Here is a 15,625-nt window from a genome sequence, read left to right as displayed (position 1 = left end):
GGCTCTCCCGCGCCGCGCCGACACGGTGGCGTGCTGCTGAAGGGCTCCTAATGTCCAGACAGCTTTCTGTTAGAGCAGCGGCAACAGAAAAAGCCGGAGCGCGTTCCTGCTGAGCTGGTGAAAGGTAATTAATGACGGGTAATGGGTGGCAATTAATTAGCGCCGGGCGGATTAGGGGCCTTTCTGGAAATGATGTCTCCATTATTAGACTCGGGTTCTGGAATCAGAGTGGAGGAGGGATCAATTTGAGAAATGGAAAAGCGAGCAATACTGATCTCTTTTTCCTATCGGGGTAAGGAGGGTGGGATACATCAACCTGCGCTCCTAACGTTGAGTTATGAGTTTAGCCGAGCGTACATTTGTTTTATTCTCATTCTTACGAATCATTGCAATATCAGCACTGGTCAAAAGGAGTGAAAAATGTGTGGGAATTGGGGTGGGGGGGAAGGTGTCGGTGTCATTTGTTTGTTTGCAGGCGCTGCTGTGGAATTCAGCAGCGTTTTTTTTTCTTTCTTCCTTTTTTGCGAGCTCCCTCCTCTGTGAGGGATGTTCAGACGCGGAGATTATCAATCACGTTCCTGCACACCCCCCTTGCCCCAGCTCAAACGCATGCACACACACACACACACATACACATGCACACACACACACACACATAACACACATCCGCACACACACACACACAACACACACCAAACATCACACACACACACACATCACCACACAAACACACACACACACACACACACAGACAAACACACACACACACACATACACACCAAACACACAGCACACACACACACACACACCACACACACATACGCACACACACACACACACACACACAACATACGCACACAACACACACACACACACACAACACATCACCACACACACACACCACACATACACACACAACACAACACACACACACACACATACGCACACACACACACACACACACAAAACACACACACGCACACGCACATACACACACAAAACACACACACACACACGCACACACAACACACACACACAAGCACACACACACACAAACACACACACACACACACACACACACACACACATACACACACACACAAGCACACACACACATACGCACACACACACGTACACACACACACACACACATACACACACACACAAGCACACACAAACATACGCACACACACACACACACACACACACACACATACACACACACACACACACACACAACACACGTACACACACACACACGCACACGCACACACACAGTGTTTGCAGTTACATTCGGGAGCTGTGGGGTCAGACCCCTAGCCCAGTCACTGAGCTCAGCCCGAGTATCACCTCTCTTTTGTTGCCTGTGAAAAAAAGAGAAGGGCAGCTCATTCATGTAATGGAAGAGCCAGATGCAGGGGAATAGAGGATATGCATAAAAACTGGTGGAGTGCAGAAAGCAGGCCCATCTGGAAGACATCTAACAGAAATGAAGTTGTACAAAACCATTCCATCGATAATAAAGCTAATTTTTATGGCTCTGACAAGTATGTAATTATGTTCAGTGGTGCTTTTCAGATTTTATCACAGTCAATAAACCACAATGGTAATTTCATTCCCATTTGACATATTTACATGGAAACATTTGATTGGAGGAATTAGTTAACTCAGAGAGCCTTGATAGATATGTTTCAATGATCTGTGACCTCACTGCTGGCGCTCATCTGTTCTCCCCGTCGTCCCCAGGAGAGAAGTCCTTCCTGTGTGACCTCTGCGGCTTCGCCGGGGGGACGCGCCACGCCCTGACCAAGCACCGGCGACAGCACACAGGTCTGCGGCCCGCCTGCACGCTCGCCCTCGCCACCCCTGACCCCTTATCCTTCCTATGGTCAAAGACAAGGTCTTAGTCTCCTTCTCCCTCTCTTTCTCTCTGTCTGTCTCGCTGTCTGTCTCGCTGTCTCCTTCTCTCTCTCTCTCTCTCTCTGTCTGTCTATCTCTTTCTCTCTCTGTCTCTCTCTCTCACACTTACTCTCTCTCTGTCTCTCTTTCTCTCATTCACTCTCACACACGCTACAGAACACAGTGGCAGTTTCAGTTTTTGTGTGTGCTTAATATAACCTTAATGGGGTTGCACTGGACTTACAGTGCGGGGACTAATCTAATACTGTTAAATAAGAGGCGGTTTTCACTGTGTAAGCCTGATATCAGTGTGTGGGCCAGTGGTGCAGATTGTGGATCTGGGATCAGGGGTTTACATTCATTTTGTGAATTTACTGCTTTTAGATTAACTTAGTCTACAGTTAACGATTTACTATCACAGTTTAATGCTTTTTTTATATTTGAGATTTAAAATAATTATTTTGGCACCTCACTGTTGCAAGAACAGGCCAGCTGTTTGAAACGGCAAAGCATTTGTATCCTGCTTTTACCTTTTACCGTTCGCAGACTCTTGATTGCAGTCCACAACATTGCCATCTTGAGGTTTTAAGGCTTTCAGCAGTGAGAAATGTTTTCGCGCATTTCTTTATTCTTGCAGGGCTGCACCGTAACAGTCTGCCGCTGTATCTCTCTTTCCCGGTGATTGGAAAGCAGGCCATTTTGTCTTCTTTGTATTTTGGGAAGTCCACAGTTTAATGTCCCCCCCCGTCCCCCCCCCCCGTCCGCAGGAGAGAAGCCGTTTAAGTGCCAGCTCTGCAGCTTCGCCTCCACCACGCAGTCGCACCTGACCCGGCACCGGCGCGTCCACACGGGGGAGAAGCCCTACCACTGCCCCTGGTGCCACTACAGGTAGCGCTCCACTGATCTGATCGAAGGGGCCGGGTGGGGGGTGCGGGGAGGGGGCGGGACGGGGGCCCTCATCACACCTGTCATAAGTGCTGGGGGGCGCTGAGCGCTCCCTGTCGTTAAAAGGCCATCAGAGTCATCAGTAATTACACAGGAAATTGGCAGTGAAATTGAAAAACTTCGACCAACATTGCACATTTTTATATATATTCCTTTTCCACCCTCCCTCTCTGTCTCTGACAATGCAGTAATTTAACCTGGTGGAGAGAGGGAAAGAAGGGAGGAAAAAATATAATTTTGTCACGGGTAAGAAATAACAGCACTCTGTATTGCTGTCCACTGTTGGCTCAACATGTTTTTGTCACATTTTTTTTTTTTTACTCTTTTTTTGTTGTTTGCCAAAGGTAATTTAATGCAGCGTTTCATTTATTTCTTCGAGGCATCGATTGAGAGATGGGTGAAATATGGCGCTGGCTTACTGCACATCAGAAACGGTCGGCCAAAAAATGTTGGAAAGATTTTGGAGTGAAGGGCAAAGAAACCAGTGAAAAGAATGGTGTTTTCTAGCACAGTGAGCTTGCTCTTCTTAGCAGTGCTAATTCTTTTTTAATTCCTAATTCCTTGAATTATAAAATAATGTACTGCAAATCTAAGCAAAATATATGAAGTTTTGCCACTTTCATATATTTATGAATCATTAAAGTATTATAGAATATGTTTTTTATATAATTTATGTATTTAAAATTTAAAGAAATATAAATATAGTACAAAAATTTAAGCACAATAAATAATCATTTTACAAATAGTGATTGTTAAAAATGTTTTGCAATTAATGCCTTTTAATTTGACGTAGGCTCATACAAAAAAATTAATTCTTTATAATTGGGATTTTTATTCCATTGAAATGTGACATCTTTTTAGATCTCTAATGAAGTCTGTTATCACTAAAACCAACAAACCACACAGTCCATCATTCTGACACAAAAATAACAAGGTGATCATGGGCTGGAAATGTGGGAAATATCCTTCAATTTTGTAATATTATTTCATTTAATTCTTCTTTTGAAGTGTGTTCTGTAATCAGCAGATCTCTGCATAACGTGATCAGAGCCAGAGTGCAGTCCCGGTCACACGAGAGATGTTGGGTTTCTGGTTTAACCTGCTCCGGCCCCCACAGGGGTCGAGGCCTGTATTCAAAATGAGTTGTTTTACTGCATCGCAATTTTTCTTAACAGACTCACTCTGGCCAGTTAATTGTAGTGATTTCTGAACTTCGAAAAGATATTTGTGAACAAAAAAAGTTTAATTGTGACGTTAAGAGTTATGGACGAATGTTGAGTGAATCCCAGGCTTAATGTGTCTTACTGGCCCCTGTATGTAGCGATGGACTCTTACTGTGTGACAAATGGAATTCCTTATTAGAACCCCAGTGTAAGATTGTGGCCCCCGAGACGATGTCAGGAGCCCTTTGCTGGGTGGGGCACAGAAATTTAGTATGGATGTCAGACAGCCAGTTAGGTGTTATATTTAAGTTCATGTGACCAGCATCCATGCAAAGCTTTTTGCATTTAAAAGATATATCTTTCAGTCTTTTCGCTCTATAATGAAACTGAGACTGAGGGTTCTATGAAATAACAAGCTTTCCCCACCAAAACCATTTTTTTTTTTTTCATAAAGAGACAGTCATATAGATGTTTCCAATCTGGAATTTAATTTAATTTTTCATGTATTGCATATCAAAATGAGCCTTAGTCTGCCACAAAGATCTTCAAAGTCAAAGTCTCGGTGAATAAATAAGGCGATACATTTGCAGGCTTCTTCTTGTGCATGCAGATTTAAAACAATTATGTTTATTGAAGTCCCGCATTTGCATGCATTATGGCTTGTTACGTCCAGTCGCATCCGTATAAATGCATTCATGTACTTCAGACTTTTATAACGGCGGGCTCAAAAAACTTTCCCCATCCTGAATATTTTCTCAACTTAAGTGTGAAAAGAGAGACGCGGAATTTGTGCCGGCCCCTCATTACGCTTTCATCATCGCGCCGGCGAGGACGGTGACCTCGTAAGTAACTGACAGCGCGGAGCACAAACATGCTAATGACTCGCCTGGGCCACGGACACCTCCGCTGGGAGATTTTTTTAGAGATTCAGAAATGCAGTTTTTTCTTTTTTTTTTCTTTTTTAAAAAAGAAGACTAATTAAACGTTTTCATTACTGTTCAAACAAGGGGTAAGGTTTTCATAGTCTGAAGAGGTTGAGATGATTGTCTTCCTTAAAATAATAAATAAATGAATGTATTTTATTTTATTTTATTTTTAAAGAAAGTATCCCGGACCTTGAATCTGTACAGTTGAGTCTTCTGGTGAGTCAAGCCAGGCAAAAAATTTAAACTCAGCAAGACTAATTAATATTATGGAATGCATTGTGCTGTATGTACAGTGCAGTCCGTTAATATTTCAACAGTGACACACTTTTTGTGGAATTGGCTCTCTACTCCAACACATTGGATTTGAAATTAAAATGACAATTATAGACTTTTTAATACGCCCCTACATTGTATGGGACCAAAAGTAATTGGACAATTGGCTGTTCTGATGTTGATTGGCCACCTGTGTGTTGTTGTTGTGTTAGTATATGCACCAGAAAGCTAAAAAAATGTTATAAGTGTGGCATGTGCATTTGGAGTCTGTTGCTGTTGTCTTTCAACATAGGGACCAAAGAAATGTCAGTACCAGTAAGGCAGGCCATCATGAGGCTGAAAAATCAGAATAAATCAATTGGAGACATAGTAAAAACATTGAGTGTGTCAAAATAAACATAGGGGGGTTTTTCTTTTGCTTATTTTAGTACAAATAAACAAACATTGTTAAAAAAGCAAGAATTAATTGTTGAGCTCAGCTATAACCTAGTAGCCTACAGAAGACCACTGTATTGGATGTACCGAAGAATACTTTCAGTTGTCGTGAAACTCTGTGCCCAGGATGCAGGCATAGATGTTTCAAAGACTATCATAAAGAGAAGACTACCCCAGCATAATCTCAGAGGGTTCTCTGTAAGATACAATCCACTGGAAAGCCTCAAGAACAGAATGGCCGGGTTAGTTTCTTTACAAGGTTTTGGATCAAAGTTTTATAGACAGATGAAATGAGTATTAACCTGTACCAAAGTGATAGAAAGAGGAAAGCGTGGAGAAAGAAATGAAATGCTCATTATCCAAACACCCCCATTGCTGAAACATGGTGGAGGTAGTATGGTTTGGGCAAGTAAGCCTGTCACAGGTACTGGCTTACTTGTCTTTATTGATAATGTGACTGCTGACGAGTTCAGAAACATCTGCTCAGATCCAACCGAATGCCTCAGAACTCACTGGACAGCACTTTGACCACCTTGCACCAGGACAGTGACCTCCAATATAATGCTGTAGCAGCTAAGGGGTTTTTTGGTGCTGAAAAGTGGAAAGATCTTGGCTCACCAAGTCAATCACCCAACCTGAATCCAATCCAAATTATTTTCTCACAAAAGCCCCCAAACAATCAAGAACTGAAGATGGCTGTAGCAGAGGCCTGGCAGGACATCATTGGGGAAGTTACCCATCTGATGATGCACTGGTGTGATGTCTATGGGTTTTCTGACTTCAGGCATCATTGAATGCACAGGATTTGCAACCAAGTGCTCAGTATGGGGACTTTATTTAAGATCATATTCATTTGTTCTGTTACATTTGGTCCCCTAAAATGGGAGGAACTATGTATAAAAAGGCTTGTAATTGCTACATGGACCACCTAATATGGGTGTAAATACCCACAAATTAAAGCTGACAGTCTGCACTTTAACCTCACATTCCTTGTTTAATTTTAAATACAATGAGCACAGAGCCAAAACAACAGAAATTGTTCCCCTGTCAAAAGACTTATGGACTGCACTGCATAAAGATATGGAAATGGCATAATTGTCATATGTAAACAACACCAAAAGACATTTTTCACAATACATATTGATTTTATAAAAAAAATTAATTTAAAGTGCTAATGTTATTATTATGTGAGTTAACATGTCTCTTTCATATATATATATATATACATGCAGAAAAAAGAGGAGAGAAATGCAAAAGGGTTGGGGATAGTGACACATTTTGAAAAAATTGTCACTGTCCAAATATTTTTGCATATATATATATATATATATATATATATATATATGTATATATATATATATATATAATTCTGACACCTGCTGACTCTTAAACACTTTTTGTGTTGTTTAAATATGACAATTATGCCATTTCCATATCTAAGAGATGTGTGCCAACAGTAATCCCCCAGGACCCCTTGCTGTCACTTATTAATTTATTCATTCTATCTCACTGGATGAAAATCAGTCATACATTTAGGAGCCTACGGAATCCAGCTTTTGTTTTTAAATGTCGATTATAATTATGATTTAAAAGATTATTATTTTAATCCCGCTGGCAGAGAGATTTTGTCTTGGGCTGAAAAGCAGAGCACTGTCAGGGACAAGACAGACAGATGTGTGTGTGTGTGTGTGTGTGTGTGTGTGTGTGTGTGCATGTGTGTGTGAGCTATGCATTGGTATTATAATCGTCCTGATTGTATTGAACTATGCAAAATATGTAAAGTATGAACTTTGAATTATAATGGCAATAGAAACAACAATAAAATAATATTGTTTATTATCACATATAGTGTGAGGTACCCAGGATCCACCGTAGACTGCAGTGTTTGTTTATGATTGAAATTTCCAGTACATCTATACTGCTTGTTCAATTATCTCCCATTTCTAGAAGACCAGTAATTAATTTAAAAAAACTAAATTAACATGGAATGTAGGAAAAATATTTTCTTGTCCTGAAGGCCATCTGCTGAGTGTGTGCTTGGCATATCCAACCAAACACTTTCCCTGGATTAATATTTCCCAATACGTATTGATTTTATTAAAAAGAAGGTGACGTGAATTTCAAGTGCTAAAGTGCGTAACGATAGAAAAAAATAATTTCAGAAAACACGCACAACTCTGGGTGACCTTTCGCCAAAAGCCCGCACTGACGGACGCACTTGAAGAGGTTTTTCCTTTTTCCCCCCCTCCGCATATTTGTATTCCTGTGGCTGTATTTGTACGTCCTATTGCCACTGAGTTGTTTTTTAAGTGCTCCCCGCTCACTGTGGGAATAGGCTTGCTTAAATTACCGGTCCCAGGCCTATTACGGTGTGAGGATCAAAAGCGGCCTTATGGGAGCCACTGTTTACAGTATAAGGGTAGGAGCAGCCCGTCCCACTGGGGGCTGAGAGGTTTAACAGTGCCGGGTTTAACTCCCACATCGCTGAGAGCCCGGCTCACTCTTTTAAATGAGGAGGGGAAAAGGAGGGGGAAAAAAAGAAAACAAAAACGCCTGCTCAATTAAAGTGCACTGTCCTCTCCCCAAAGACCGGGCAGACGGCATCCTTTTCATTTCTTTTGGTGGTATATATCCTCCTTATTTATTTATTTATTTATTTATTTGTCTCGCTTCTGTTTTTTTTCCCGCTCTTTTTTTTCTTCTCTTTTTTGCGAATATGAATCGAATGCTGGGCTTCAGATTAGCGCGCGATCGATAGCGCGGCTTTCTGCCTTTCTGCCCTCGTCCGCTTTATTAATTCACGCACCTTTTTTTGAGAGCGAGGCCGGGGAAGGCACTGACTTAGGGAGCCGTGTACTCGGTAATTAAAGTGGGGAATCATTCAGAGGGGGGATGGGGGGAGGAGCAGGGAGGTGGAGGGTGTTTGAGACAGAGGGAGAAATATGGGCGCGCGCGTGAGCGTGTTTTCAGCCCGTCCGCGTGTTTGAGCCGCCGAAGCGTGTTCCCCGCCCTCAGCGGGAGACCGCGAGCGGGGGCCGTACGCCGGTCGAGCGCGCGTGCGTGCGTGTGTGCGTCCACGCGTCCGCGCGGTCTTTACCGAGCCCCAGAGGGCGGTGCGCCGGACGGGCGGCGGTGATCAGCGTGTGTCGAGAAGGCCGCGCTTGTGGGTATTTATGTTTTAGTGTCCCCGAGGTCGGGTAAAATCAATCACGGGACACACAGGACATTAGAGTGAAACAACTGGTCTTATGCCTCTCCGACTGTGACTCCACTTCCTGCTCACTGAGGGATTCTGTGCTATAACAGTGCTGCTTAAGTGAATACATACTGAACATACAGCACATACACAGTTACCTACAGAAGTATTGGTACCCATGATAAAGATGAACAAATGACTGTAAAAATACATATGTAATATATGTACCAGACTGGAGCTAGGCTATGTTGTATTGGTTTTTGGCAAACATTTCAGGTGCTGGCCGGGCAGCAACAATTTTCTGGCTTGATATCTTGATTGGAAGTACTGCTACATCATACAAATGTCAAAGAGGTATTCTGATATCCTGTTTGGGGCTGGGCTAGAGTGGAACGCAGACAACATTTTTCAAAAGTTTACATTTTTCTACCAATTTTTTCTGCCAAATGATATTATTTCAGAAATGTTGAAATAATGGCATGAATTGAAATGTTTTATTATAGAGTAGGCATACAAACACGTTTACAGCTTTAAAAAGGAGATCTAGGGTGTAATTACCCTTTAATGCACACCCTTGGACCAATCAGAAGCGAGTATTCAGCCCAGCTGTTATATGTATATATATATATATATACATATGTATAGACGTAGACATATCTTTTTTAATTGATTTGGCTCTGGACTCTAAAGGTAATTTTGATACATTTTGGTTTCACCATAGAAATTACAGCACTTTATATATACATAGGAGTTATATATAAGGAATATATATAATTATATCTCTCTGTGTGTTTCACTGCATGTTTATTTTTTTATTTTTCCCAGATGTCTAGTATTACATAGGATATGAAAATACACAGCATACAGATACACATGCTCTAGTAAACTAATACAGACTGATGTGTGAGCTGAAAGATGTTGATTTTAACAGATGTCACATGTCACATTTTGAAATAAAAATGGATTCAGTTTTGAAGTTCCCCACCATTAAATTGTGAAAAAAAATTTTTTTTGGTTAAATTGCATATATTTTTTAGAGCATGATATTTCCTTCCTACTGACAAGTGACTGTAATTTCTGTGAAAACCTGCAATAATTTTTTTTGCACAGTTGTGATTAATATTGCATATAGCTTAGCTTAGGTCAAATCTCAGGTGGGCTCATGTATTCTTAAGTGATGCAGTTGACCTAAAATAGCTTCTGTGAGGATCCGGCTTGAACAGCGATCTTCCTGCTTCTGCCGTGCTGCAGGAGCTAATAGTTTTTGTTGTAACTCAGCACTTAATATATCAATTAACCCTTTCAAAAGTAGATTTTTTGGAATGTTTTTTCAAAATTCTAATTGAAAGTCAGTATTCTGGAACTCCATTGCTTTCAATTACCAGTAGTGATTGTTGCATCAGCATTAGAATGTTCAGTTAAGAACATTCTAATGACGTATTTGTGATCTTACGCCTTAACGGGTTGAAGCAGTCGATTACACAGTTAATTACCTCACCTGGTTTCTTGGGTCTGAATAGGTTGCTGATATTAAGGCAACAAAAATCAGCAGACCCTGTGACCCGCAAAGACCAGGAATGAAGATGACTGAGCTGGAAACCTGCAGTAGATGTGTATTCTGTATAAGTTATGTCAGGCAGCCTGGTGAAAGTTGTGTGGGAAACTAAGATATAAAAACAACGTGCATTGTCCCAAAAACCACTTTACTACCATATTCTCTGCTATTTTGGCAGACAAAAATAATATCATATAAACTGTAATTCTGTGTATGGTTTTACAGGACACTGCTTCCCCTCACGTGTCCTGCTCCGGTGTTTTGGCAGGGTGCTTTTTTCCACCCCGGGCGGATGGCGTTTGTGGGGCACCTGCCTCCTTGGCTCTGGCACCCCTTCCTAGGAGGAGCAGGGCGTAGGGTTGGGAGGTTTGGGCAAAAAGGCCCATGATAAGTGAGGTGTTGTTGCAAAAGTAAAACTAATTTGGCCTTCATTCTGGTGAACTATAGTGGCGAGGAAGCTTTACTGTCCCTGGCAAGGGGATAAGGGTGAGTAATTGCATATTATACTGTCTGAGAACATCTGCCTGAGGACCACGGGAGAGATTCATCTATCACGGGCGCTACACATTTTTTATTCGATTTTTTTAAGGCTTTTTCGCCTCGGCTCGGCCCCCCCCTCCCCTCCCCTGGTTTTCGCGGGACGGTTTTTGATACGGGACAGAGGTTGGGCCGGGTCTGGCATTAATCAGACCCCCCCCACCCCCCTCCCCCCGCCCTCGCGTGGGTCCGGCCCTACGGCCGACTGGATCGCAACCCGCGCGCGGCACTTACTCACAGCCGCTCGCTGTCACCGGCACGCCGCTCGCGTCCCCGCGGAGACCGCCTTATCGCGCCAAATGAGGGCTCTCCGGAGCCCCGGGGGGAGAGGGAGGGACGGGCGAGCCGACATCTCTCTGCCGTGCGCGCTTTCAAAATAAGATGTTTTTTGGAAGGTGTGTGTCCGTGCGTACGTGTCTGTGTGGGGCAAAGATTACAGCTGAAGCTTAAAAATAGTTTATAAAAACAAAACAAAGGGGAATAGGTAGTGTTTTCACCCCATTTTGCATAAATATATATTGCATACTGTACATATGCACATAGAAAGTGATCCAATATGGATATAGAGCATTAGCTTCACAAATTTTATTTCAAATCTGGTGTGAGCCATTTTGTAGTTGTCAAATTATTTATGTTGTAAGGTGCTGCGATGTTGACTATGGAGACAGGATATTCTTTGGGAAATTTCACAAATGGAAGTGGTGCCTAGCTTTCCTATTGTACAGGGCAAGTAATTGGCAATTCTGCATTAATCACCATTTCGGAGTCATTTAACAATTAAAATAATACCAGTGGTCAGTGCATACTGACATGAAGAAATGATTGACAATTCTCAGTGTAGGTTTGAGAACATGTCTACAATTATAGAGAGCAAAGAATGTCGCTAGTCAGTCAATCAACTCTAAAAGAAAAGTCTGGTTTCCACGGTTGTTGCGCCTAATTGCTGACGTTCCAGTCAGAGCATAGGGTTGTCTTGGGGCAGTGTGTTCAACCCACACACTAAAGGGAGACGTGGGACAGGGCTGTGATTGAGACACCAGCTCAGCTGGGAGCGCAGGGACCGTTTTAATGAGGAACGCTGTCTGAGTGTACCAGACTAGGCTACCTCAGCCCGGTGTATGTTATTATGGGTTTTTCTTCCTGGTTTTTGTGGTGCCATGCTGGTGGAAATATCTGCCACTGATGAAGCCTGAGCCCTGGTATTCTTTTGGGGGGGGCTAACCCTGATGACCTCATATCCTGAGTTTGTGCTTCATAAGGCCTACTGCCTGCAGGGTTTGATGTGCTAAGTGCAATTCACCATTGCAAACACAACAAAGTTCACTTAAATACACTGTATGAATATATACAGTATACATGCTAATAGCAGATGCCTTATCCAAAGAAACTTGCATAACTTGCCTAACTTACAGTGCTCATCCCTCCCCTGTTTTGCCATGTTTTGGAATGTCCAATCACTACATAGCCTCCAAATTGCGTGTAGTCAAACAACCTCCCGTATTCCACTTTGCAACCAGTCATTGTGCTGAAGCTGACTTTGGACAATCACAGACACCTGATCAACTAGTGTAATTACTGTGAGTCAGAGGTTACCATGCCAACCCCCCCACCCCCCATCCAGTTAAGGTGATGCTATGGCCAATTATGCATCTCCCCTTGGGACTCCTTGCCACAGTCACTGCACTATACAGTAGTGCATTAGCCGGATAACTTATTTGTATATTGTACTATATCCATTTATAAATTAATTTGAGTATTTAGGTTCAGTATCCCACCAACCCACACCTGGTTTTAAAAAGCATTTGTCCTTAATTTTGAGATTTATACAAGTGTTACTTCACAAGCAAGTTTAGCAACTTCAGAAATCATAAAAATGAATTTGCCAAATTGCATCTATTTGTGAGTCAGACAAATGTTGTTTTAATCCAACCCAGGATTTCAAACTGGAGGCCCTCTGGGAGTTCCCTCACCACAACGCCAAACTGCTCCCCATTAAACATTGAAATCTATCAGTGGAAAATGAAACACTTCATGACAGCCTGCACTCAACACTGCTTTCAACATCTCCGTCGAGACCGCTTTTCCACAGAATACCCCAGATTGTACACGCTATTGTTTAACAAGTTTTAATAATGCAATTAAAAGCACACTGCCCGTGAAAGTAAACCTTCTGGAAGTAAGCGTGAAATGTTGTCTGTTTCTTTTTCTTTCTCTTTTCTCTTTATCTCTCATTTCTCTGTCTAATCTAAAGAAGCGTTTTTGTGTTGTCTATTTTTTTTCACCCTCCCTTTCAAGATCTAACTGTGCTGAGAACATCCGCAAGCACATTCTCCACACGGGCAAGCACGAGGGCGTGAAGATGTACAACTGCCCCAAGTGCGAGTACGGAACCAACGCCCCCATGGACTTCCGGAACCATCTGAAAGAACTGCACCCCGACATCGAGAACCCCGATCTGGCGTACTTACACGCAGGTACCGTACCCCTTCGCCTTGCTCTGAGGAGCAGCCTCTCTCTCCTGCACCTGAGTGCTGATTGGCTGTATGTTTTGATAAGAAAAAAAGAAAACTCATCCAGCATAAAAGACTAAAATGTAACGTGGGGAACCGAAACTAGACCAAAGCTGTATTATTAGTGGTAAGGAATTCAGCTGGAGCAGAGAAGGAGATCCCTGGCTGTGGAGCACCAGTGATGTTTCATCTGATCTTTTGACTGCACAGCTGGGTTGGTTATTAACAGTCTGAAACACCGTGTGCCTCCTGCGCATGATCACCCTCTTTCGTTCGGCCTCTAAACTGATCCAGTGATGTAGTTACAGTAGGGGCTTGAATGAAAGCATAAACCTGAACACCTGTCAGAACTACACCAAGGGAACTGTGTGTTGTGCACCAGTACTTGAGCCAGCAGCCCAACATCCATTGAGAATGAGCAGATTATTACCATGCAACATTTTGGCGGATTTTTCCATAGTTGAAAAAAGTTAGCTCCCCCACCCCCCAGTGCTTATGTCATTTTGCCTTGCTGATGTGTATGTGTGTAGGCATGTAGAACCTGGTGGAGGTGATCCTGTTGGTCCATGGAGTAGATTGGGCCTGTACTGTGGAGCTCCATAGGCTTTATGGGTCAGGCAAGGTGGAGGTTCATAAATTATGATGGCCCAGGGTGCACCAGTCTCTTCACTTTTATATTTGAAAGCAGCTGAAGGTCTTCTGCATCAAAGAGATCATCCCAAGTAGGAGCTTTCTTGCTGGATCAAGGGGGAAAAACAAGGTTTGGAGGGGGTTTACAAAAAATAAGTACTTGTGTGCTTCTCTTCTAGGAGAATTATCAGTGACAGACCCCGTACAGAGAGAAAACAAGTCTGGCCTTTATGGAAAATACTATAAATGCACCACAATGTTTTATCACCCCAAAGCTGCTTAGCTTCTTGTGGCGACAATAGATAAATTACGATTTTATTTTCTGGCAGAAAAGGGGGATATAAATGTACAGTAAAAAGAGTAATAAAATGTTTTGACGCCAATATTTTAAAGGCAGTGACCTGTTTCGGAGGTGGCCTCCACTCTAAATAAGTTACAAGTCATTTCCCACAGCCCACGCCCCCCCCCCCTCTCTGTCTGGGAGTGGAGGGTTATGGGAGCACATTGACACTGATTGCGAAGTAAGACCGTGTTACGGAAAAGCAGTTGTAGCTGCTGGATAATGCTGAAATGGAAACCACCACCCCCCTCCACCCCCTCTCGCCCCACCCCCCAACACCTACCAGCTGACCCTTGTACAGGGAATCTTGGGTAAAGGTTGAAAAATATTCTTGCGGAGTGGATCAGTTTTTCTTAGTCCCCCCCCCCCCCCCCCCATGATCTCTGTCTCTGCTTCGTAGACAAGACCTACATTTCACTGAAAAATGTGCCCTCCTTTGAATTCTTAGAGGACACACCTGTATCCTGGATAGTCTGAAAAAAATATCACCAACAAATAATCACATCCTGTTTATTGATAGAAGATCCTCTCTCCCTTAATGGAAGGGCAATATACTTGATGGTAGACTGCATGATCCCCAATTTAAGGCACATGCATATACTTTGTAACTATGTACATTAGGAAACATATAGTATGACTACAATTTTTTTATGCGCTTTGAATTTGTTTATGCATGTTACATGCTTTGCAAAATAACAGACAGTATTTTGAAATACTGTATAGTCCATAGTTTGTGCATTAACTTGCCTATAGAAAAGTGGCGATAAAATAAACTATATTTTGAAATGTATTTAGCTAAATTCATTTACATGTCTAGGAAGCCTTTAGAGGTCAGTGGCCATTAGAAAAAGTGAGATATATACAATCACTTCCAACGTGACCTCATGCTCAGACTTGATGATCTCACACATTTGGAATGTAGATTTATCTCCATGTTCTTGTGATAGTACCATATGTAATGTATGTGTGTGTGTGTGTGTCTATGTGTGTTTGTGTTTGTGTGTGTGTGTGTGTGTGTATATATATATATATATGTGTGTGTGTGTGCGTGTGTGTGTATATATATATATATATATGCGTGTGTGTGTGTGTGTGTGTGATATAAAGCTGGAATTTTTGCTCCAGGAATGCACTGTATGATGTAAATTCCGGAGGTAATTTTAATTGATTGAAAGAGACAACAGCTCAGTGCCCGAGAGCACCCACCCACCTCCGT

The 15,625-nt window shown here is 42.4% G+C and overlaps 1 protein-coding gene across 1 annotated transcript in view; it reads left to right on the top strand.

Annotated features, from left to right (window-relative positions):
- znf407 (zinc finger protein 407) overlaps positions 1 to 15,625 on the top strand; it is a 193,125-nt gene that overhangs the window by 129,003 nt on the left and 48,497 nt on the right. The window contains exons 6-8 of the mRNA XM_064341721.1: positions 1,747 to 1,830; positions 2,667 to 2,787; positions 13,225 to 13,403. Of these exons, the coding sequence (XP_064197791.1) occupies positions 1,747 to 1,830; positions 2,667 to 2,787; positions 13,225 to 13,403 (384 nt within the window). The remainder of the gene's footprint in view (positions 1 to 1,746; positions 1,831 to 2,666; positions 2,788 to 13,224; positions 13,404 to 15,625) is intronic.

The sequence above is a fragment of the Anguilla rostrata genome, chromosome 1 (genome assembly GCF_018555375.3).
Source record: "Anguilla rostrata isolate EN2019 chromosome 1, ASM1855537v3, whole genome shotgun sequence".
NCBI classification, from domain to species: Eukaryota; Metazoa; Chordata; class Actinopteri; order Anguilliformes; family Anguillidae; genus Anguilla; species Anguilla rostrata.
Note: the sequence above shows the minus strand (reverse complement) of the source record. Positions and strands in the feature narration are given on the sequence as shown.